This window comes from Artemia franciscana, chromosome 15 (genome assembly GCF_032884065.1).
Source record: "Artemia franciscana chromosome 15, ASM3288406v1, whole genome shotgun sequence".
In the NCBI taxonomy this organism is placed as follows: Eukaryota; Metazoa; Arthropoda; class Branchiopoda; order Anostraca; family Artemiidae; genus Artemia; species Artemia franciscana.
Window position 1 is genome coordinate 43,849,735 of NC_088877.1, and position 26,962 is coordinate 43,876,696.

The 26,962-nt window shown below is 35.6% G+C and overlaps 1 protein-coding gene across 3 annotated transcripts in view; it reads left to right on the forward strand.

Moving 5' to 3' along the window:
- LOC136036516 (uncharacterized) overlaps positions 1-26,962 on the forward strand; it is a 161,720-nt gene that overhangs the window by 23,708 nt on the left and 111,050 nt on the right. For all 3 annotated transcript variants that reach the window (XM_065718820.1, XM_065718818.1, XM_065718821.1), the window contains exons 2-3: positions 7,921-8,137; positions 23,404-23,599. In XM_065718820.1, the coding sequence (XP_065574892.1) occupies positions 7,937-8,137; positions 23,404-23,599 (397 nt within the window). In that variant the 5' untranslated portion in view covers positions 7,921-7,936. The remainder of the gene's footprint in view (positions 1-7,920; positions 8,138-23,403; positions 23,600-26,962) is intronic.

Below are 26,962 nucleotides of genomic sequence, written 5' to 3' on the forward strand. Positions count from 1 at the left end.
TACCGACTCTTGAACATGCAACATATAATGGTCCATGGGAAAACAATCCGTATTCAGATCTATACCTCATGATTCTAATGATTGCCCTTGAGCTTTGTTGATGGTGATTGCTAATCGACCATTCCCTGTCCCGGTGTCCCGGTCGTCATTTATATCCCCCTGTGCCCCCCGGCGTCCCCGTTGTAGTTGTGTCCCTGTGTCCCGGTCGTCATTTATATTCCCTGTGTCCCGGTCGTCATTTGTATCCCGGTGTCCCGGTCTGTATATACATTCGTTTTTTAGTTTTGTTTTTCGCCTTTATTTTTTTTCTTTTTTCTTTTTTTTCTTTTTTAGTTTATTTAGATTTTTAGATTTTTTAGTTTTTTTATTAGTTTTTAGTTTTTTTTTTTTTTTTATTTTTTTTGTATTTTTTACTTTTTTTTTGTTTTTTTTGTTTTTTTTTTTACTTATGTCCTGGTCGTCATTTATACTCCCTGTGTCCCGGTGCTTTGTTGATTGCTAATCGAACATTCCTTTTGTCCCGGTCGCTTTTTCTTTGAGTGTCGTCATTTATTTTTTTCTTTTTTAGTTCTTTTAGTTTTTACCTTTTTTAGTTTTTTTTAGGTTTTTAGATGAAAATTTTTTTTAGTTTTTCTTTTTAATTTTTTATTGGTTTTTACCTTTTTTTTTTAGCTTTTTTAGTTTTTTTTCGTTTTTTCTTTTTACTTTTTTTTTTTAGTTTTTATCTTTTTTATTTTTTTTTTATTTTTATTCTTAATTTTATTAGTTTTCTTTTTCTCTTCTATTTTTCAGTTTTTTCCTTTTTTTTAGTTTTTTTTTTAGTTTTTAGCTTTTTTAGTTTTTTTAGTTTTTTAGCTTTTTTATTTTTTTATTAGTTTTTATTTTTTTTTTGTAGACGTCAGCCGAAACATGACGTCACCTGATCCACAGATCCACACACAGACAACTTATTTTTATATATATATATATATATATATATATATATATATATATATATATATATATATATATATATATATATATATATATATATTGTATGTAGTTATTTAGTTTTTGGTAGTCTGCTGTGCCATATTTAAAACCAGAAACGTGGGGAAAAAATTAGCAAAAAATAAGCTTAAACAATGTGAATTACTCAAGGAGGTATACCTTTCCTTTGAAGATTTAGTTGTTTTGGAAATCAATGGATTGTTAATGTTAAAATGTCGCAGTTCTTAGGCGTGGATCGACTTAACATGGGCCCAGGGAACGAAAAATGTTTGCTTTCGATGTCCTTTATATCGTATCAGATATATCGAGGGTTGAGAGCCAACACGTCATACCGATTGAGTAATCATTTTTACCACTGGAAACTGAAATTTCGGTAAAATTAAGGTAAAGTCCTGGTGAATTTTGTGGGCTCCAATTATTTTTTACGACCTCCCGAATACATTGGGGGAGGGAGCTCCTAAACGTGATTTGTGACTGGAAATGTAATTACATCAATTGATTATGTAAAACCACTAGAGTAGTTGATTAAAAATATAATAATTGATAGAATACATACCAAAAAATTAGTTACGGTTGTGTGGCAACAATCTTCTGATGAAATAATTTTTATTTCGTTTCCGTTTATTCTTGTTAGATTTATGTTTAAGATAGTCTGAGCATTAGTTTAGTTAAAGGACCTTCTTAAAGAATTAAAGGCCACATTTTTAAATTTTGCCTGTTGACCCTTAATTCTAGGGGATTTCTTTATGAGTATGCAAGTTTAGGGTCAATATATGCTCTGATACCGAAATCTTAAATGAACGAGAAAGAGCTACTGGATTTGGCTTCTGATCGGCTCATATAACCCTCGAATTTTTTAAAATGAAGATTACGACCTTTTCATGTTCTCTATGGATCGATCATAAATATAATAGTTCAGAATTTGCCCTGGAAATCTTCCCAGGGGAGAGGGCAAGTGCTACCGAAAATTTCCCAGGATTTAAGTGGCAATATTGTTCGTTTTGCTCTTTTGATACATTTTTAATATGTATTTCTATTTCTCCTGGGGGGAGAGTTCCTTGGCCCATCCATGGCAGTGCTCGTGATAATAGTAGTAATGCAGGAAGGAAAACATCAAATGACAAGGTTAGTATCAGGGGCATTTGCAGGGAGGGGGTCAGGGCCGATGACCCCAAACTAAAAATTTTTCCTGAATTACTGGGCGATTCTTATTCAAATTGGGAAATCAAATGTTTTATTTTGTTTTGCCCCCCTCCCCCCTAAAAAAAATAATATATACGTGCCTAGTTACATCTATATTAAAACTGCTCGCCTTGAGTAACAAAATACTAGGACAGTGTTCCCGGGAGGGGAACATTTACGCCATTTCTTAGGTGTTTGCATTTTGAATTCTTCAAATCAGGGAAGAATTCACTGATTGATGATTTTTGAATATATTGTAAAATTCCGCGTTCGTTGTGGAAGCTGGAAATTCGTGAAAATTCGAAAACTGAGGCTTTTGGCATAGGCTGTTTTTGCTTTTAGGGCTACATTATCTGATATCTACACTGCTACTAAATGCTAGGGTATTCCAAGATACTCTTGAAGTAAACAATAAGAAGTTCCGCGGAGTGTAATATAAAAAAAATTTGATATGAATCTCATCAAATTTTTAATTGCGGTTAAGGTAATTTGACCGCATGTAAGAGAGTTGCTCGATCAGAAATTTTCGCTCGTTTTAAGCAAGTGTCCGAAAAAATATTCAATTGTTTTCAATTCCGCAACTCTCACGCATATAAAAAGTAATTGTTTTTTACCCTCCAGTGTTGGGTCAGAGGAAGGATGCTCGCTTCGCGCCCTAGTTTTTCATTCTCGTTTTCAATCGCGGTTTTCGTTTTCTATTTACTTTTAAATGATTTTTACTTCCGCATCTATGGATCTTGACCCTGAATTTAGACTTCGGACATATTGGTTCATTACTCAATATTGAAATAGAATGGAGCTAAATTGTTTGCACGATTTTAAATTAGCTTCCTTTAGAATAACTTTGTTGGTTTAGATGAGAGGCTTTATTGTTTTACCTTATTTTTTTCATATCACTTTGGCTATCCTTAGTCAAAACCCACTACCCACTATAAGATTCTTTATTGATTTAAGCTTCTCTTCGTTTTAGGTTTTAATTATTGTATTACTATATTCCTGGTTATCTTTGGTTTTAACTAAATAAAAAATAAGTCTTTTTCAGTTGAGAGTAAGGAGCACCATTAAAAATAAAACGAATAGAAACTATTCTGTATATGAGGAGGGGGGCTACCCCTTCCGCAGCCCTTGCTATTTGCGCTGCAACCTTAAAGTTCTTTGAAAAGACTCAAACACAACGGCTCTTGTCTTTCTTAAAGAAATATGGCAAAAGTTCAATCTTTAGCGTAAAAAACGAGGGCTGAGGCAGGAGCAGCCCCCCGCATATACGGAGTAATTTCTGTTCGTTTAAGTTTTAATGGTGCTCCTTAGCCTAATCTCAGCTGAAAAAAAAATTACTTTTTAATTTAATTTCCGACTGTTTTTCTAACCATGCCAGGAAATTCTCTACCGTTTTTCCCCTGTGTAAAGTTTCTCTTGGGAATTTCCCACTGACAATTTACTCCTGAAGGAAAATTTTCTCCCCGTGGAAGATCGCCCTGACAGAAATCCCCCCCCCCCCAAAAAAAAATTCGCATATTTCCAGTCAACAATTGCGAAATGGGAAATTACGGAACTCATAGGTCTTTCCCCAAGGGATATGGGTGGCTGTGCCATCCTAAAAGACAAAATTATTGGACCTTTTAACTAGACTGAAATGGCTATCTCAAAATTTTGATCGGATATCTTTGGAGGAAAAGGGGCGTGGAAGAGGCGCATGGAAAAGGGCACTAAAACTTTTGACTTGTGTCTGAATGGACCCTCTCCCGATCTCCCAGGGTCTTCTGTTCGATACAATCAAAGACCCCGTGATCTTTTTTTGTGATAAGAAAGACAAAATTGCAAATTGTTGCAGATAGGAGCTTGAAACTTTACAATAGGGTTTTCTGGAATAGCGCAATTTTTTATGAAGATTACTGGATTTTATCGGAATGTTTCCCCCCTTTTTCGAAAATCAGGCAAATTTTCCGAGGCTCGTAACCTTTGATAGGTAATATTAGACTTAATCAATTTATATATATTGTAAATCAGCATAAAAAGTGAAATCTTTTGATGAATCTGTTGCTACCGAAATCTTTTTTTAGGGGGGGGGTCGTTACTATTAGGCTGATTCCCCCTTGAACCTCGTTACCACGAACTGTATTATATAATTCTTTACTTTTCTTTGAAAAACTTCTTTTTTGACAACGTTTTAAAGATTAATTACCCAAATTAAGACGAGTATTTAGCCAACGCATCAATCCTCACCAGAGTAGTCTTAAAAAAAAGGAAATTTTTTCGTATGCACACTAATGGTCTGCGTTGCGCAGGTACGGATCTCCTGTTTCGATGCCTTTGGCAGCCTACTAATGTTAAAAGATTCCAGTATTGAATCATCAGTCATCATATTCTGGATTTCTAGTGCTTCAAATAAAAAATCATTGCTGCACCAGGTCAAATGACTAACACAGCTGCTCACGCTCCTCCTTCACCCTCAAATCTGTTCAAGGCATCACTCTTTGTTTCCTCCCATGAAATTCTTATTTTCTCAAATGCTTTTGTATGACCTCGTTCCAACTCATTCAGAAGTGACCTAATTTTCAATTGACCCCATCTGGATGGCCAATGAGAACGATCTTTGGCAGTCATTCATCTGTCAAGTGTGGCCTAGCCATCGTAAAATTTATTTTATTATAGCCCTAGAAAGTGGGATCTGACCATTTTTTGTGCTGCCATTTTGATAAACGGTCAGCCAACCGTATCTAGGGAGGGGTTGAACCCCCTTGAAATGCTTGTCCAGCTCGTAAAACATAATAAAAATGTATAAAAACACATTTTTTAATTTTTTTGTACCCCCCCCCGCAAAAAACTGGATATGGCCCTGACGGTCAGTCAAACGGATTTCTGAAAGTATCCAGGACAATTCCTCTTGAGAACATCAAGTATGCCTTCTTTGATCTCTTGAAACATCCACATTTCAGAGCGGTACTTGAATACCGTCTTTACTGCGGCTTCTATTTTATGATATTAGCTCGAACACTTTCGTCCTATTCTTTCAAACTTTTTCTACAGTAAAAACCATCCGTCTATTTTACGTCTGTCCTTTTGTGCCGCTCTTACTCGGGTATAAATGGAGTGGCCCAACCTAGGGCAATTTGCCCAATAAGTTTGCAAAGGAAAAATTTGGCAAAAAGATGTGTGCAAAACCCTACCTATGTCCTCGCGTCTCCACATATGGTCCTGTCTCCATGTTGCTGGTGTAAATGAAGCGACCTAGTGCCGAGTCCATTGGGTAATATTTCATGAGAAATTTGACTTGTAAGAACTTCAGTTTATTTTTATAGACGTCGGTACAGCAGATAATCCCAATGAATTGTCTTTCATCTTTGCCGCCAAGGTAAATGAGTCGCAATATTAAAGGATTTTGGATTTGCTATCTTTTGTTTACTTGGAAAAACCCTTATAACGCTTATTGGTTTTAATTGTTTACAAAGCCATTTCACAATTTCGCTTCATTTTTTTATCGGCGTAGAAAACCGTTAAATAAGTGCATGTCCTTGCGACCTCCCTCCCCCTCTCGAGTAAGATTATAATATAGTTCCTTTAATTCTGTTTTTAGACTTTTGACTAAAAATTATTAAGTATCCAATCCAAGCCAGCTCTTTAAACAAAACAAATGTTGTTTCAAAAAATTTCAACCATAATTCTCGATTTTTCTGGAAAAATGGCCTATTCTAGATTGGATGAAACAAATTCGAGCATAAAAACAATATTGGTTTATTGCCTATGTCAGGTTCAGTCATGCATAGAAATACACGTGTCTTACCAATTAATTTTAGTTCAGTTCAGTTCACTTTATTTATAAATAAAAAAGAAAATTTAACTAATATGCAAGTACCCACCCCAAGAAAGATATATAAAAGTAAGTGTGACTGGGCGGGTACATTTAACTAATAATTCATTGCAAACGAAGCAAAAAAAAACAAACAAACAAACAATAACAACCAATCTCCCATCAACTCATCAGTAATAATAACCAATCTCATAATAATGAACAGAAAAGAGAGAAAAAAGAAAATAAAAATAAAAAAATTAATAAAAGAACTATGAATACTTCATTGAAGCTAATGAAACAAACTAATTTTTTCCTTGAACGAAACTAAACATTGCTATGAATTTTCTGTATTTTTATTTACTTATTCATTTAATAATAGATACAAAACATGTCAGCCGACATGCATTTTCTTGCCTACACATGAAAGATGTGATGCCTACATTTTTCTATATTCCAATATATCGATCTAGGATCTTCCTATAAATATTAATCTCCTTATTTAGAGTTATAGGGATACGGAGAGATCTCTTTATATAAAAGGCATTTTTTTTTTGCCGATGCATCTCTTATGAAAAGGCTACCTTTTTAAAATTCCAACTCAAAAAGAGACGTCATAGCCTTGCAAGTTTGTAATTCCCCATGCTTTATACTAGTTCTTCGTCCTCACTAGCCATAAAAGCAATAGTACAGAAATAGCCTATACCTTAAAAAAAAAAAAGCCTGAGGTGCTCTTGTGGAAGGCTTCGCTTCAATTGGAAGAGTTACCAGCCTGAGATCAAATCCACTGCGCCAATTTATCTTTATTTGACTTCTTGTTAGGATTAGTATCATCGAAACGAGTTTGAAAAATCTCATTCCCGGAATCAAATTCCAAAAATCGCTAAAATCATTTTTTTTAGAAATGCACCAAAGTGCAATCTTTGAAAGACATTTTCCTTTAGACGATGCACTGATTACAAAAGCTCAATGCTAGACGGAACTGGTCTTTCTGTCAGTGGCACACTGCCACTAAGGACTTCTAGTAATAACGCCCCGTCTCTGGGACATAGGTAGCTCATTGACTGCTACTCACAAGAGAAATGAGCACAGATTGAAGTATGTGTGTACGTGTAGCACTTTTTGAATGTCCTATTTTGTGTTTTTATTTTGCTTTTTCATTTAGAACTGTTACATGTGTATTGAAGAATTTCAGCTTTTTGCTCCATCAGTTGTTTTTTACTTTAAGTTGTTTTTTACTAGAAACATACGCTGTCAGCTAACTTTGTGAAACTACTTTATTATATTTATCTCAAAATTATTCCTCCCCACCAGGGGAAGCGGATCAGTGTAGCGCGCTCCCATGTAAGAAAATTCAAAAAAATGTGTACACATTCAAATTTTTACATATTATGCCCATGCAGCCTCCAGAGGGCAATGCCATTCCCTACGGAACATAAAATATAACGTTTTACTTTGAAACCGAGGCCCTTGTGAGGTCTATGTACACCAAGTGACGCTTACCAAGCGGGGTGGAAGTGTGCTAAGTGGGGTGGACACTGTTCCAGGCAAAGCAGAATCCTGAAGTGTACATAAGGGAAAATTGGGAACCCCCTCGCCGCTGTGTATTTTCCCCGTTTTGGATACTTGTATGATATAGCCTAACCTAATATTCTTCATTTTAGTAGAACCTGTTTCTCTGACGTTCAGTCCTAACGAAATGTACCCAAGTATGATATAAATATAATACTTTAGACACAAATTTTGGTCAAAGACCTCGTAGGAATTCTCTAATAACCTATATTGTTTGCTGTGTCTACTATGTTTAGAATACTTCATTCTATTTGTTCTGGTAACTTCAGTAATACACATGTCTAAGGTTCTTATTTCCGCTACTTGTGAGAAAACTACGATAAGAGATTGTAGCACCTTTTATGTGAACGCAACATGAGGTCTCATTAACTTCTTCGATTTCTTCTCAGGGATGTCGAGGATTCCATGATGATACATAGTTCAGATAAGAGCATCGTATTGTTTGAGCGATGCCTTGCCATTCAACTGCAAAGAGTCTATCGACCGTGTGAAAAAAAGGCTTCGTCAATATTAGACTGTAGCTCGACAAGTAGAGATTCCGGCACTTCGAATGAAACTGAAGAAGATAGCTACCTTCTTACGGCGAACGGACTGAAGTTGTTCCAGGTTAGTTACTTTTAACACCCCTCTCTCTCACTCCCTCTTTCGATACATAAAAGCGTACTTATCGGTTATATATATAATAAACACTACGCGATTTTGATCGTGAATATGACACAAGAAAGTCGTCAAGCAACTTCTTTATGCCACACAGTTAGCTTTGGCTTGGATGGAAAATAGATTGTAGTTATATTTTATTTAATTATTTAGTTGGTATTTTGTTTTGGTTAGATTGGGTTATGTATTTCATACATGCTTCGCCTTACCCCCCTCCCCCTAATGTGCAAATATATAGCTCAAATTTGTTTCTAAACCATTATATTTCCATCATATTCTGTTTTGTTTCATTAGCATTAATCGAACTTTACTTCACAAAACTTTACAAAAGGATTTATCCCCATTTTTGCTGTTATTTATCGTCAAGGGAAGGCAGTGTTGTTCTCTGAAAATACCTAATCCTTCTCTTTCCATTCTATTCCCTCCCTCTTCATCTCTCTACCTCTCTCTTATTAGTTCAGTCTTTGTTGTTGCATCTCTGTAAGAACAAAAACGAGTTGGTTTTAAGAATTGAATCATGAAGACAATACTTTTTAAATAATTAATTTTAAACAGTGCATTTACACCGTAAAACAATTTAACAATGATTATTCTTCAAGTTAAGATTAATTGTAAGCCATAATAACATGACACCTAATTTGGCCTGAATATATGTGTGGATATATGAATCCTGATAAGCATGCTCTAATGAGTGGCTGCTCTTGACTTCTAAAGCACTGGCTTCAGTTGGAGGGTGAGATTGGGCATTGATTCCACACGATTTCTCTGTATCTTCATAGATTTTGAAAAGTACCTTTTTCACTATTTTTAGTGAAAAACGGCATTTTCTGGTACTTCAACTGAACAAATTGATGACAAACTCGCCCCTTCTCCCCTGTACTTTAAAAAAAGTACATTTTTGCCCCCCCCCCTGATTTTTGTGAATTAACGCCACTGTCCCAAAATGGGTACCCATCGACATCTGAGAAGCTCATGAAGCATAGGATTGACCAGTATTGACTAACGATTGACACGCACCTCAATTTTTTTCCTTTGAAATAGCTTATTTTAGGTAGACGGGTCGTATATGACTATCGGTCATACTTTATCGATTAGTAACGCTGAGAAATCGCTACATACAGCAATTTTAACTATTCTTTGTTGGATTCACAGCATTTGGAATCATTCTCCAAGCAACTTAGTAAACATGAATTCCGATGGCTCAATTATTTGTTTTGTCGGGAAGGATTTTGAAAGGCTGGTGTACACAATGTGTATTAAAAAATAAATCCTTAAAAACGATTCAATGTCCGTTTGTTCCATCTAATCCTTGTTAAGTGGATATTTTGCTTTTTATTGCTCTTTCTTTAATAATAATAATAAAAAAATTAAGATACTAAACTAACGAGGGTGATTCCATAATTATTTTTCTTTTTTCGAGCGTCATGTATAGCCAGTGTGGGATAGCGCATTTGCTCTTTCTTAAGGCTTACTTTCAAGATCCCTTTTGTGGATCGATAAAGTAGGGATCGTCTTTTGATATGGAATAGAGAGATAAAATGGATTCTTTTTCTTGGATCCCCCTCCATAGGCTGGTATATTGCTTCATGTCGTGACTGGGAAGTCTAATCCTATTCCCAAGAATTACTAGAGGCTTTTCTATTACCTTGGACATTTTTTCCTGTTTCTGGAAGGAAAATATATTTATAACGCAGATAGAGCGAATGCTGATAAACCTTATCTTATTGCCTGGTTTCGACTATAAAAATTTATCATCAAATAATGAGGCATAGAAAAAAAAATGTAACCTTGGCCAAATGAAAGTGCGGACCTCCCTCTATTTTTTGTTTGTTTAAATGAGTTGTAAAATGAGATTAATTCCCCTATTTGGTTATAATGTAGTCTTCGTATCTCCACAGCTACGTATTCATTTCATGAGAAAGTGGAGATGGGGCATTATTCGGACCAATCAGAGACTATTTAGTATTGGTTGATGATAACAATCATAGGGCATATGAACTCACTTCCGTGCCCTTTTTTGTCAGGGCCATTCCTATTGTTCCGTGTAACTTCGGACAGTCATTTTGCTAAAAATCATCAAGAAATCCAAAAATAGACTTTTGGAGTAGACATAACCAAATTCGAAAACAAAAAATGCACATGTTTGTTGTGTTAGGGGACTTTTTGGGTCTAATAAGAAAAAAACATATTTTAAGCAGAATAAGGAATTTTATGACCTCTCTAATCTGAATGAAAATTCCGATAGACCAGTCTAGTTTTATAGCCGTCTATTATCATGGCTCTAGCAATTGCTGCAATCTGGTAAAGACCGAAAGACGGTGCATACTGACCGGAAATTGATAAACAGGTCTTTGATGAAACTGTTTAGTAAGAAAATTCCGGTACTTGTCGGATATTGCAAGCACATTCAAGGATTACGCATAGGTTACATCTCAGAAAACTGGTTTCATAACCACAAAGACAAGTGATACAATGCATGTTAGGTTAAGGAGGTTACAATGCAGGTTAGGTTACGTTAGGCTGGTAAGGTTGGGTTATGTTTCCATTATTTTGTTTCTAAAGTATTATTTTATCATCATGTTTTGTTATATTTATTAGGATTAACCTAGCTTCTTTCTTGGGCGTGTTTCCAATAACTGAAAAGTACCAAATTCCTTAATGGACGCTAATTCGAAAATTTTAACTAGGTACTTGTGTATTATACCGACCACACTGTTGTTCCTGATATGTTTAAAACCGGCTTCTTTGTGTTCACTTGGAGATAATCAGCTTAACCTGAGTGAGATAAACTACTATGCAGGCTTATTTTAATTAAATATTTGATATATGGAGTTAGTTGGGCTAGGTTCTTAATATAATGCGTTCTGTGCGGCCTACTTTCTATAATTCTATGTTGTAGTTTTCATAATTTTGTTACTAAAGTATTATATCTTCATCAGATTTTGGTATATTTCATTACGACTGACCTAATTTCACTTCTTGAGTGTGGTCGGTATAATGTACAAATACCTGTAAAAATTGCTCAGATTCAACATTATAATTTGAGGATTTGAAAATCAGTTTTTAAATGGTATGAGCATGTAGCTCTTTCAAACATGACGTTTAATTGAAATAGAAAGTACACTAAGGAAAGCCCGCATCGCTGTCTCCCTTTTCCAGCCAGCGCTAGCATATTATTGGAAAATTGTACAGTTGTTAAACATCCACTGGAAAGCTAAAGGTCATATCTACCCACTTTTAATAAGCTCGTCTTGATAGTGCCAAATTAAGCTGCCATGTGGAACCGACAATGGCAGTTTTGGTGCCATAGCCAGGGTAGAGAAAACTGGGCAATATGGAAATTATACCATCTGAATCGCCATCGCTGGAAATCTATACTAGTAGAATTTTTTAAAACGTAACTTCAAAGAAGGTGTCTAATGAAAAAAAAATTAAATGATGTTGATTTGGAAATAGTACAAAGCGAAGATTCAATCAATTCCTATTCGATTCCAATAATTTGTAATGATGAAAAGAATTTTTGCGGAATTTTAAAGAGCGTAAAATCCCTCAAGTATGTCGTAATGCCATATTGACCTCGCATATTGAAGTCGCGAGCGTCGTAAACCCGTTGACTAGAAATTTGCTGTCCTCCAACTTGAAAAACGGAAAACATTCGTATTTCGGTATGGATAGTACTGGTATATCCCTTTCCCCCTCTCAGCTCTTGCAGGCTAGATATGGTCAAGGGTTGAATTCCTCTGTTTTTTTTTTGCTTGTTTGTTGTTTTTTTTGCCAAAGTCTGCAGGCACAGGCGAGCTTAGTAAAATATGCTGTTTTTTTAGGGATTGTGTTTTGTTTATATTTGCCACCCAAGTAATGCGCTTCTAAGAAATTTTAGCTAACATTTTTCTTTCCCGGGCTATCAGAATATTTTTTTAACGTGTACTTTCGAAATAAAAAAGTCTTAGAATTCTTGCCTCTTCTCTTGAACCTATGTTCTCTGAACGAGTTCTTTATTACAAATAGTTATATTAAAGTTTATCATTAAAGTTGGGATATTTTCAACTGGTTTGCAATTTCTTTTTCAATTCCATTTGGTCATATTTGTAGCTAGAGATCTTACCAACTTTTGTTGATGGGTGGTACCGCATTTAAGAGACAGGCTGGTCATTTTACATATTTTTTGTTTACCAAAAAATGGAGATGATAAGCTTATTTGATGTTTCTTAAATTTGACTCCCCCCACTGTAATATTGACTCATCCCCAAATAAATGCACGTCTACGTGCCTTGCTTCCAATATTTAATAAAGTACAGAATCGCCAATGTCTTTCTCATTACTACTAAACTACTATTATTAATACACTGCGGCATCAAGCCGCTTGAGGCCAACACAGCTATGCACGATCCTCCATCCCAATCTATTCAAAGCCTCCCTCTCTACACCCTCGCAAGAAGTTATCATTTCCCTTAAATCTTTCCTTGTAACATCTTTCCATCCCATTCGGGGAGGACCTGCTTTTTGTTCGGCCCAAGACAGTTGGATAAGCAAATTTTTCCTGCTCTTGGTTTTGCTTTATCTTTGTGCGTACAAAAGGCATTGCGTAATTCCACGAAACGCTGTTACGATGAAACTAAAATAACATGGTAAAGTGGAGACAAGAGACGAAGTACGGCACATTTTTGGATTCCATTAAATAACTTATCTGCAAGGCCGTATCCAAGGGGGCTGATTTAACCCCCCCCCCTCTCCCGAAATTTTGTCGGACTCGTAAAAAAGTAACAAAAATATACATAACCAAATCTTTGAGCGTTTTTTTTTATTTTTTTTCTGGACCCCCTTAGCAAAAACATCCCCCACGAACAAAAATCCGAGATATGGCCGTGCCTATGTGTAAATGTCGATTTCAAGACCAACAGCTTCTTTTCCGACGTTTAATTGTATTTCAATATTATATATGTAGGTATGTGTAAAGAGAAAAAGAGAAGGTACTGTCCGATACTCCAATGACAAAACTGCGGATTAATTCTATTGGTTTATATTTGTCACCCCTGACGTCATATCTTTTGGCCAATCATATTTTTCCTTAATCATATGTCACAAATGAAATCCTACCTTTTTTCACCTGTTGTTGCTGCTTTCAATTCTCTTTTGCAGCCACTACGCCTGCGCCACAGATCAATTGCGTGATTTAGGCATAACCTTGTGTGATTTAGTCATGAACTTTATGCAATGTACTTCTTTTCCGATCCAATCAGACATACGTCTATTTCCTGCTGATTATTCCGCCTATTGATGGATGATTTTATCACACCCCTTTTTTGTCTTAAATGTTTTATTCAGTGTGATTTACCCCCCACAAAGCATTACAGATTTGATATGACTGAATGATAAAATGTTGCTGATTGCATTGTTCTGCTTTCGGCCTAAGGCGGGCATGAACGAATATAAAAGAAATTAGGCTATAAAGCAGTCAAAGACTAGTCCTTTTTTTGCCTTTTTCCCCCAAAGGTACATTATCTTCTGAAAGTAAGCTATTCCCACCCTTAGGGCTTCTTATTCGGCCATGTGAATACTTCTTTAGTATCTAAAGTTGAATGATTTTTCAACTATTCTCTTGAAGAAGTCGTCATATGGTTCAGGTAATTTGACGAGTTAAATCCACACTTTATCTTATCATTTTAGTTCACTTATTAGCTAATACTGTGAAAAAATAGGACTGTCATAATTGGTACACAATTTTCCGAAATTACAGTTTGAAATTATGACGTGATTTAAAAAAAAAGGTACAAACTGTGCCTCGAATCAGGACTAATCAATAAGGAAACATAAAAAAGTATCTCAAACTTCATCAATGGAAATAACGGTTGATAACTGTCTATGATTCTTGGGGTGCTCAGGACGTACTTACTTGCAGCAGCACCAGGCGCTTTTCGCCTCTGAACATAACGGTTGACAATTGTCTATGATTCTTGGGGTGCTCTGAACGTGCTTACTTGCAGCAGCACCAGGCGCTTTTTGTCTCTGAACATAACGGTTGACAAATGTCTATGATTCTTGGGGTGCTCTGGACGTACTTACTTGCAGCAGCACCAGGCGATTTTCGCCTCTGAACATAACGGTTGACAATTGTCTATGATTCTTGGGGTGCTCTGAACGTGCTTACTTGCAGCAGCACCAGGCGCTTTTTGTCTCTGAACATAACGGTTGACAAATGTCTATGATTCTTGGGGTGCTCTGGACGTACTTACTTGCAGCAGCACCAGGCGCTTTTCGCCTCTGAACATAACGGTTGACAATTGTCTATGATTCTTGGGGTGCTCTGAACGTGCTTACTTGCAGCAGCACCAGGCGCTTTTCGCCTCTGAACATAACGGTTGACAATTGTCTATGATTCTTGGGGTGCTCTGAACGTGCTTACTTGCAGCAGCACCAGGCGCTTTTCGTCTCTGAACATAACGGTTGACAAATGTCTATGATTCTTGGGGTGCTCTGGACGTACTTACTTGCAGCAGCACCAGGCGCTTTTCGCCTCTGAACATAACGGTTGACAATTGTCTATGATTCTTGGGGTGCTCTGGACGTACTTACTTGCAGCAGCACCAGGCGCTTTTCGTCTCTGAACATAACGGTTGACAAATGTCTATGATTCTTGGGGTGCTCTGGACGTACTTACTTGCAGCAGCACCAGACGCTTTTAGCCTTACTGGTAACTGAAATTTACCTGTTTCGTGGGAATTTGTTTAACCGTAAGCTCTTCAGACTCATGGCGGCTAAGCTTGATTCAAATTACTGATTGGTATCCCAAGCCAAAAGACTGGTGACACCAGTATTCGAACTCCTGTCCCCAACCTTTGGATGACCGACACAGAAGACAAATTACTTTCTCCGTTGTTAACCTGGATACTGGAATAGAATTTTCTGCGAAAAGATTGGCAACAAAAACAAATGGGGTAAAAATAGACTAGAAATTGGTGTTAAGTAGATTCTAATCTCCAGCATAAAGGAGAGGCCGATGGGTCTGCCCCTTAAAAACCTGATTAGTTCCTTGTGGTATATTAAGTTTTGAAGAAAACAAGAACATTTTGACTGAAAGAGTGGAGGGAAAACTTTTCAATTTCGTGTTAACATGATTGCTTTAAGGGGTACCTTGAACATTCGCTCTTATAAACTGGTTTTAGTTTGTGTAACCAAACTATTTAGAATTGATTGGGGGGGGGGGTCTTGCCGTAACTTGTGGAGTTTGGATAATTTATTATCCTAATAATTAGGTATTACAATGCGTAGGGAGATTTTTCCCTATTTTATATTTGTAATTTTTTTCTCTCATTTAACCCCCCTCCCCTGCCCACCCCGCCGTGAAAAAAAAATCCTAATAAATGGTAGAACTAAGAATTGACGCCTGCTTTCTCGGAAATCTTTGAAAAACCATTTATCTTCCCATTCTGTGTCAGAGATATTCAGATTTAGTGAAATTTAATGAATAATATCATTTGAGTAATTTGGGAGCTTTGGGAGTTCCTTCAGGTGCTGTAATAAGTCGCTAATAGGCACTTTATCTTTGAGACGGTTAGCGGACTCGAGGTCTACAAAATGATTTTAAGGTGTCGAATGGCCTTAATACTATCGGTTATTTTTGTGCCCTCAATCGTCACATTCGTTTAGCTAATCACATTATTGGTTATGAATATGTCAGAACCAGAACGGGAAGTCTTTTTTACCCTTTGTTGCATTTACCCGTTTTTGTTATTTCAAATATTTAGCCTGTAAAAATGAGGCAATAGCTGGTTGGTTCTTTTGTATGAAACTTTAAGCCTTTAAAAGGAGCGAACATTTTTAGTCACAGTCAAATAAACTTTCCCCAAAAATATCCAAAAAAATCCCAAAAATAAACTTTCTGTTTCTCTGTGGTTTAACGTTGCAAACAATGTTTTGTAGGATTTCTGCAAGAAATGGAAATCAAATGATACAGCTTTTTTGTTATTTGTAATCTGGCTTTCTACAGGCTACTTGTTGCTTTTGAGGCAATTAATAATTTCGCAAAAGGAGCAACTGAAAGCATAAGACTAACACCCGGGTAGCATTAAGGCGGCATACTCGTCGGTAAAAATCAAAATAACGTACGACTACAGCGTTAATTATGAGCGCCGTTCCTAGTTTGTTGATCTGAGTCTTGTTCGGTATTCGAGCATAAAATTTTGGATTGATCATTCAGGGTTAAGAATTAAGACCCAATTTTGTAAACTAGAAAAGATGAAAGCTTATAACGGTATTTTTCTATTTATTATTACTACACGAACGATAATTGTGGACATATATATTTATTTATTCGTCTATAAATTTTTCGAAAACGGCGCTATAATTTTTTCTAAAAATATGATACTACCATTTTCTGATATGAAAAAAACGGTTTAGATATGGCAAGACTATAGGAAAATTCATTGAGTGTTTTAATTTTGGGAAAAAATACTTGTGAATGACGTCACATATAATTAAAATGGTTAAAAAAAATTACTCAAGATGAGTGTCATGCTAAATATATACAAAGTAGATAACACCCTAATTTTGAGTTTCGATAGTTAGAATGATTTATTAGAATAAATATGTAAAAATGTTTGTTGGATAAAATAAATGACATTTGAAATAGCTGGCTTTCTTTTCTCTGAGTGCCCCTGGCACCGCAACAGATGTAACTAAAGATGCAGAGAGATAGTATCAGTAGAGAATAGAAGGAATAAAATGGAATTGGTATAAGCTTTTCTAACCAATTGATTGTCATTTATTATGCGGGTCATTTACGTGCCAAATATTTTGATGCTTTTTTTTAATGACACGTGCGATAATTCTACGATTTGGTTGGGGCATAAGATCTAAGAGAGACGGATAACATGCTAAGATTAAGATATAACGATAGACATGTGCCTAAAGGCATGGACATATTAATGATCCATCTTTAAAATGTCAAACACTCTATAATTTTTTCGTCCAAACAAATCCAATAAATTTCGTGAAATTAGCACGCAGAGATTCTCTGGACAGGTTGCAAATATTTATTGTAATTCTAAGAGTTATAGTACAAAATTCGGTACTGGTAAAATTTGGTACAAAACTCTTATAGTCACCACACTCAAGATCTTGTATCGTGAACATAAGACAATAACCGGTTTTCACAGTCTTTATTCCAGACAATATTAGCTTCTGCTCGTTGGGAAACTACATTGTAGCTATATTTTAATTAAATATTTAGTTTATATTTTGGTTAGGTCAGTAGGTTACGTATTTAAAAGTCTGGGCGACTCTCCTTCCGTAATTCTTTGTTGTAGTTTTCATAATTGTGTTGATAAAGTGTTATATTTTCATAACATTTTCTTTATTTCACTAACATTAACCAAACTTCACTTCTCGACAGAACTTAAGTGTGGTGGCTATAAGACACAAGTACTCAAAATTCTTTGGACGATTTTTTTCAATATTTTTAATAGACAGGAACGCTATCTACGACAATGTAAGGGGAGGGGGTAGTTAGAATATTTTCTATTAAGATTAAAAAAAGTATTGTCGTAATACATAGTGATTTCTTTTTCAACGAGAATACAAAAAAAAATCAAAATATCGGGGGGAGTTTGAGTTTGTTTTTAACGAGGAGGTACAAAATATTTCTAATGCTAGGGGTCAATTTACGGTGCCCTTGGTAGTAAGTGTTGGTGAACAAGAATTGACTGCAAGTCGGTGATTTCAGTAACAAAATATGGTCTAAATTGAATTGTTCTCACTGTTAACTGAATATTCAAAATATGGATATTTCTTAAACTTAGTTCAGAGTTCTGGATAGCTTAGGTGGTTACTATACTATTTTAAGAAGAAAAATACAAGATCATTGATATTTTATTATGTCATGAAGTAGTGTTGTCTCTGTAACATGAACTTTTGTTTTTATTTCTTCGTTTATACTATTTTTTGACTTCATCACTTTACAACGGATAATTTTCAAAACGTAAAGACTCGTGAGAGGGTACATATTACAAACAATAGAGAAGAGACAAAAAAAACAAAAAAAAAAAAAAAAACCTCAAACAAGACTGCGACCAGTAAAGAGAAAAGAGATGAAATACTAAAATAACTTGGATGTTTCGCCAGTACCTAAACTAGGCGTCCTCAGCACAAGATAAAAAAAAAACAAAAAAACTAAAAACAAATAAAACCACCACCAATAATAATAAATACAGTTAGTCGCTACTGATCCACGCAGGGAAAAAAAGCTATTCGAGTTACTTCAATGAGAACATCAAAGTTGCTTTGATGTTCTCATTAAAGTAACTCTTTTTATCCTGTGGTTTTATCTTTTGTTTTCTTTTTATCTTGTGCTGAAGACGCCTAGTTTAGACACAGGCGAAATATTCAAGTTATTTTAGTATTTCATCTCTTTTCTCTTTACTGGTCGCAGTCTCGTTTGTGTTTTTTTTTTTTTTTTTGTTTGTTGAGTTTTATCTCTCTTTGTTGTTTGTTGTCATGGCTGGCCAGTTCGGCTTAAGAACTTTCAGGGTACGTATTCGCACTTTTTTTGAGGGGAGAGGCAAAACTGAGTAAAAAACACCAAGGTACCATATTTGATACTTGCGTGTTATAGGGACCGCACTGTTGTTCTTGATCTGAGTAAAACCTGTTTTCTTGTCTGCATTCGGAGATAATTAACTTTGTCTCAGGGAGGTAAACTACAATGGATGTAAATTCTAATTAAACATTTAGTATATAGAGTTGGTTAGGTTAACTATTTAATATAATGCGTTCTGGGCATGCTTTCCATAATTCTCTGTTGTATTTTTCATAATTTTGTTACTGAAGTATTATATTGTCATCATATTTTGGTATATTTCATTAGGATTAACCTAGCTTCACTTTTAGGGTGCGGTTGTTATAACACGTCAAGACCCCATTTTTTTCGATCACCTTTACAAAACGTATCCAAGCGGGGGGGGTAGGGGTAACTTGTTTGCTCGACTCGTACAAAAATGAATATAAAGAAAATTTTGATGTTTTTTTACCCCCTTCCCCGGAAAAACACTTTTGTAAACCCCCACCCCATGCCCGAAAAAAAAATCCTGGATACGGCCCTGCCTTTACAGTAATGGTGCTGTAAGAAATGTCTGTGGGTAGGTGATTTTGACAACAAAATATTATATAAATTAAGCCTCATCATATTTGTTAAACAATTCTGCTTTACGTGTCTATTGCAGACTTCTTGGGTAGTCAATAAAAGCCGAAAAAAGAGTCTGGGGTCAATATTTCACTGTAGTCTTGTTAATTTTTTTCGGACCTCAGAATGTCGGAAATCAACTTGGCTGAGAATTGAATTGAGTTGAAATTCAGGTTTCAAAATTGCTTGTAATGTCTGCATTTCGTGCTGGAATTTGATTTTTAAATGTATGATAATGATCCAGATTTGCAAATAATATTTTAATTGTATCGCAAATGATGGCTTTGCAATTCATTAATTTGGTGGGAGTGAATGTTTCATCATTTGTGTTTCAGGTGCAATGGAAATGATTGATAGTTTATCTGTCTGAATTCAAAATTTATTGATTTCACTTTTGTTTAGAATATATATACGTATATACGTACGTACGTATATATATATATGTACGTAGAATATAATATATATATATATACGTATATATACGTATATATATCACTTTTATTTCCTTCAATATATCAAACAGTTCGTGGTAACGAACTGTAGTAAGGAGCGACCCGGCTCAATAGTAACCAAAACTCTTAAAAATAGAATTTTGATGCCAATACATACATCAAAAGAATCGCATTTTAATGCTGATTTTAAATATATAAGTTTCATCAAGTTTAGTCTTACCCATCAAAAGTTACGAGCCTGAGAAAATTTGCGTTATTTTAGAAAATAGGGGGAAACGCCCCATAGAAGTCATAAAATCTTTACGAAAATCACACCATCAGATTCACCGTATCAGAGAACCCTACTGTAGAAGTTTCAAGCTCCTATCTACAAAAATGTGGAATTTTGTATTTTTTGCCAGAAGGCAGATCACGGATGCGTGTTTATTTGTTTTTTTGTTTTTGTTTTTTTTCTTTTTCCCAGGGGTGATCGTATCGACCCAGTTGTCCTAGAATGTTGCAAGAGGGCTCATTTTAACGGAAATGAAAAGTTCTAGTGCCCTTTTTAAGTGACCAAAAAAATTGGAGGGCACCTAGGCCCCCTCCCAAGCTAATTATTTTACCAAAGTCAACAAATCAAAATTCTGAGATAGCCATTTTATTCAGCGTAGTCGAAAAACCTTATAACTATGTCTTTGGGGACGACTTACTCCCCCACAGTCCCCGTGGGAGGGGCAACAAGTTACAAACTTTGACCAGTGCTTACATATAGTAATGGTTATTGGGAAGTGTACAGGCGTTTTCAGGAGAATTTTTCTGGTTGGGGGAGGGGTTGAGAAGAGGGGGATATGCTGGGGGAACTTTCCATCGATAGTTTGTCATGGCGGAAGAAAATCTCCATGAAGGGAGCGCAGGATTTACTAGCATTATTTAAAAAAAAAATGAAAAAATAAATATGAAAAAGTTCTTTCAGCTGGAAGTAAGGAGCAGCATTAAAAATTAAAACAAACAGAAATTATTACCCATTTGAGGGGCTCACTTCCTCCTAATACCTCGCTCTTTACGCTAAAGTATTTTTAGTAATTTCAACTATTTATTCTACAGCTTTTGTGATTCTGGGGTCATTCTTAATGAATTGGGACAAAATTTAAGCTTTAATGTAAAGAGCGAGGATCTGACAAGGGGGGAACCCCCTCATATATGTAATAAAAATATGAGAATACAAAAGTTCTTTACTTAAGCTAATTTATAAGTTACGTAAATCTTTTACTAATAAAAATATTCGTAAAAAATCAAAAATTCTAGTTGCCTTTTTAATTAACCAAAAAACCGGAGGGCAACTAGGCTTCCTCCCCCGCTCTTTTTTTCTCAAAATCATTCGATCAAAATTATGAGAAAGCCATTTAGCCAAAAAAAAAATGCAAATTTTGTTTTAATTATTCCTCTGCGGAGAGCCAAAATCAAAACATGCATTGATTCAAAAACGTCCAGAAATTAAATAAAAAAAACAAGTTTTTTTAACTGAAAGTAAGGAGCGACATTAAAACTTAAAACGACCAGAAATTACTTCGTATATGAAAGAGGCTGCTTCCTCATCAACGCCCCACTCTTTACGCTAAAGTTTTTTACTGTAATAAAAAGAAGAATTGAGAGAAAGAGTCAAACTTTAGCGTAAAGAGCGAGGCGTTGATGAGGAAGCAGCCTCTTTCATATACGAAGTAATTTCTGGTCGTTTTAAGTTTTAATGTCGCTCCTTACTTTCAGTTAAAAAAACTTGTTTTTTTTATTTAATACGTACCATAACGACTCGTCTCATTGGCATTTTGACTAGCGAAAAGTGGTTATTGTGATGTCGCCCTGTACTTTCTTGAGACTTTGGCCCTTGTGGGTTATGTAAACTATTTAGTGAACCACCCTCAAAATTTGCTTTTATTTTTGTACATTGATGTCTCTGAATTAGAGACTACCTTATTTTAAAATTTCAGCTAGATCCAGGAAAGAGTGCTAGATTTTAAAAGGTTTTATTCTTGGGCCCGAACCATACAAATTTGATTTCCATGTGACCCATTGGGCATATCTCTAAATATTCGAGTTGATTTAACCAGCTATAACCGATATATAGGTCCGTATCCAGGATTTTTTGGAGGGGGTGTTACACAAATAAACATTAAAGCATAATGTCTTTATATCTATTTTTGTTACGTTTTCACGACTCAGACAGGTATTTTTTTTTTTTGGGGGGGGGGGGGTCTGGACATAGCCTTGCCGATACATAACATTTTTCACAAATAAGGTCTAGGATTTACAATTGAAAAAGGTCTCCTTATCGTGCTTTGAAGATGCAATTTTTATCATAAAGATACAAATTATTCCAAGGCAGAACCACGTAAAACAAATACCTAATTTGGGACAAATATGAAACCAGGTAGTTTTGTACTCCTCAGTAAGGTAATTTTAGGGAGTTGTGGCCAGAAAATGTACTTTTCTGCACTTTTCACCTAGTCTCCTAAGATAGACACTTTTGCATCCCCTCCTCCCAAAATTTCAGCCTTATGTACTCGTACAACCAACGTCCTCATTTTTTAGTGAAATTCAACCTTATACATCCAAGTTCTTGAACATCACGAGACTTCAAGGGTTGCTCTACCCTCCTACATACGTGTAAAAAGCCCGAATTTTAGATCAAGTAATACAAATGAATGTGGTTCGTGGTCGAGCAACTTTGGACAGTTTTTAAGGAGAACCGCAGAACTAATTACACTAAAAATGTCTATTCTGTTAACAAGATACATTGTATTAAAAAAAAATATTCATTACGCAGTAAAAAAAAAGTATCAAGACGAGTATCAATTTTTTTACTAAAATGCAAACCTCGAGAATTAAAAAAAAAAAATAAAGTCCCACAAATGTGAAATTTCACCCTCGTTCCATGATTTCATTAAATTAAAAAAAAACAAGTTTTTTCAACTGGAAGTAAGGAGAGATATTAAAACTTAAAATGAACAGTTCTACTTTTTAAAACAATAAAAAACTTTGATTCTTTCGATGTAACTGTTGGTATCAAAATTCCGTTTTTTAGAGTTTCGGTTACTATTGAGCCGAGTCGCTCCTTACTACAGTTCGCTACCTCGAACTGTTTGAAACGAAAAAGAAGATTTTTAAGCACTGGTAGTCACTTACGCGGACATGCCCGAAATTCTAAACTTTCTCCAATTTTAAGCACTTACTATGTAAATTATTAAATCATTTTTTTTGTATTGCCCCCCACCCAAAAAATCCCGCGCACCGATAATCTCTTTTTCTTTGTTATTATCATTATTTTATGGGTTCGATGTTTTTTCTATTAATTGAGTCAATTCAAGGAAATTAAGGAGATCAAAATGTATTTTGAGAATCTAGGGGGTGGGCAATTCTATTTTTTTATATTTTATTCAATGAAAATACAAAGAAATTGTTATTTATCAACGAAACTACCCAAAACAATATAATTTCAAAATCTAGGGGAGGAGCAAATGGGTCTTAAGGGGCAAATGTCCCTTCTCCCTAATTAACGCCACTATTTTGTGTAACGTTATCTGAACAGCTATTGATTTTTTACTCTTTTATAGGCGTTTCAGGAGATTAACTCGAAATGCTTTTGGAATTCAAATTTACTTCAAGCGATTGCCTCTGTCCAGTATCGTGGCCATGTGGCACCTTCGACATTACTTCTTTCTGGGACCGAAACAGTACTAGAGGTTATTCGAGGAGGATGGGCAAGGAAAGTACTCAGAGCTCCTGTGAATTTTAGAATTAATGTTATTGGTAAGTCATATTTTTCTATAACTGGAAACTTTAAGCGCATGCTGGAAGAAGGGTGCCTGCTTAGTAGCTGTTTTCCGTTTGAAATTAAATCGCTGAGAAGCTGTTGCGCTTTCAAAGACAATCACGTGGAATCGGGCTGTGGGTAAGCTTTAGGGCCATAGAGGGAGGGCCAGGGGTCATACAATAAATATATTGAAAATATTATCCTCCAGATAAATTTAAAAGATTGTTGAAATAAGAATTGACTTCTACGCATGATTTTGAAGATTCAGTCAAGGGGTTTCGAAATTCGTAGAATTAATTATATTGTTTTTATGTTCTTCTCTCTTAGTATTGTTTTGTACATTTAAGGAAAGGAGTTGAATATCTAGCATTTTGGTAATGGTAATTTGTGTTTTTTTTAAACCCCTTCTGAGGTAGAAAGAAAATATTTTTTGTTGCTTTTATATATATTCACCCTTTTCTTACCCTGGCATTTGTAGTGGACAAGCTTTGCGTTCAGTTTCATAAATGAAGTTGAAATTATTATTTTTAAGTCTGTTTGGAATATGTTTAGAGATCTCATCAGGTCTTGTTTATAGCATTAGTTGCCTGTTGGTTTAATACAGTAAAATAACGTTCGTAGTGGAGGAATGGAGATTAAGACACAGTCGCCAATCAATAGGACCAATCGAGGTCCTATCTTGTGCAACTGACACCTTACAGTTTGTTTCTGAGCAAAAACTATTACTTCTACTACTGACGGCTACTCCAAGCGCCAAGCCACGAGTGGAGCACGCAGCTTCGTGTGCCAACTCCTCCCCCCAATCCTTTCTAATTACGGTCATAAATATATACTTATTTTCATTTTTAGCTTTCCATAAGGAAGTGGGGCACTGTATAGACAGGCACTCGGAAATCTTTCGGGACGGTACGAAAGCTAGAGGACATATTCGAAAACAACCATGAAAACTGGTGTAGGCTATTATGTGAAAAATATGGACGATTATGGATAATCCGTAAATACATAGATAGATAAATTTACTGCTTATTCCAAAAACGGTACAAGACCACAAACGGAGTAAACAAATAAACAAAAAGGAACACAAACTTGGGTACTATATAAAAAAAAAACAAAGACACTTAAGGATGAATCACGATGGCATGGCTACTGGACTGAATTGACTTTAAAAATTCTGTCTGACGCCCAATGAGAGCTGCAATGGGGTCTGCAGCACAAGACTCACGCGACACCGACGCATTCCCTTTCCTAGGTCTTAAATTGAGCAGAAATTTTGTATATCTAAAATAATCTGAGCGTAGCTGTCTTTCATCACTTTCGGAAAAGATGTTCCGAAATGGCTTATATATGTATTTTTTTTGGTGATAGAAATATGTCGATATTTTTGATTAGCATGGGCCCAAATATCCCCACCCAGTGTATGAGCTTGGTCATGGACCACTTCTACTCAGTTATTCTTCTATCGAGTCACAAATTGACGCAAAAAGGGGGGGGTTGAAGATTTAATCAGAATTGGAAATATTTTTACGACTAAATATTTCTTCCAATCAATCGCTTATTGTGAATTTATGTGAATAAATTATCGTGAATAAAGATCAAATATACCTATTAACAAGGTTGTCCTTTGTGAAAGAAAAAATATACTAAAAGCATTCCCCCTATTGAAGTGTTATTTATAACATTTATATACTTATATATATATATATATATATATATATATACTAGGATGAATTACCAAAAATTTCTAGAGGAGTTAAAAATTACCGACAATGCCTATACGGTACTGGATTCAACTCTTCTTTTTGCTTTCTCTTGCATCGAAATTGTCCTGCTTTTGCACTGGAAAACACTATTTTATCGAAGCATCAGTAAATGAATATCTGCAGGGGAAAATGTCAGTAGAGGGAAAGGACAGTCCTAAAAACTAGCGGTAACTTTGGCCAATACTCGGGATTCGTAAAGAAACTCTCCTAACTAGTTTTCTAAAAACGAGTGTTGTATATCAACGACAAAAATTAGATCATGGACTTAATTGGGGGGAAGGGACTTTTGGGCACTAGTATTAAAAAAATCAGTTTACTTATAGGCTAATCCCTTGTTTTTTTATGATTTCGTTCTAATTCACCTATTTTGGGTATTTCTTATAAGTTGTGTCGCCGTGAAACATGGGTTTTAAGCGTATTTTGAAACCCCTGATATATTTTCCCTTGGTGGCCCTATTCCCAAGTTATTCGTTATTTATTAGGAAGTGATCCTGACCCAGATTTTCTGAAGGTAATGAAAGTCGTACCATTCAAATAAGCCTTATGATGCTATATCACACCCCAGCATTAAGTGTATTCAACAATAACTCTGACAGATAGACAGGCAATTGTTAATTATATCTTGAATCTATTAAGTCTCAAAATGTTTGGGATGTCAGATATGTATTAATTTACTTTCATGACATTTCACCTCAGTAAGCCTATGAGCATGCAGAAGAGCCAGTGTCTTCAGGTTTTCTTCAATTAAAGAAACCTAGGGAACAAAATCCAAACTCTGAATGGCCTAAATTAGCATATAGAGTGGTGATGGGGGTGGGGGAGAATTCGTCACCCCCCCCCCCACTCCCTAAAAAGGAAAAACTTTAGAATACATACAAATTTATAGAAAAATGCCACTAGACTTTGTTATGGGGGAGGGGCATGGAGGAAAATTGAAATTGTATAGACATATAACCTGTGTCTTTTCGCTTTGGTCAAAAGCTAGGGAGAAAAAAGTATCCTTGCTGATGGCCCGTGACAGCCTAGGTAAAACCTCTGACTCTTCGTGATATCATTTGCCCGGTGGTCTCTATGAGAATTTAGATGCTTTTACCTGGATAAAAATAATAATACTCAATGTCGTCAGCAGGGGTGCATTTCCTCCAGAAATTTGAAAGTTGCAGTAAGTACTGTGTTGGCTGGGCGAAAATACCAATATGTGAACTCATTTGATTTTTATTTCATCCCTTTACTCTAAACATTTGGTTTGATTCCAGCTCAACGGTGGAATCTGAACATAAAAATCTGCCGAATCTGTCCTCAATTTCTTTTTCCATCTTTGTGAATACAATCGGCTTATTGGAAAACACGGAGCAGACAACTCGTAGCCGCCAATCGTTACGGAAAAATTAGAATATTTTGTAAAAGCTGGGAACGATCCACGAGCTTGCTTAGAAAGGTAACTTTTTGCGTTCGTCAAAATTATACGGCATAATTCATGTTTATTCCATTATTCCAATACAAACATTTAGCGGACTTAACGGTGGAGTTTGAACACAAAATTCTGCTGGATATTGCCTCTCTTTCTTTTCCTATATCCATGAATGCAACCGGTGACCA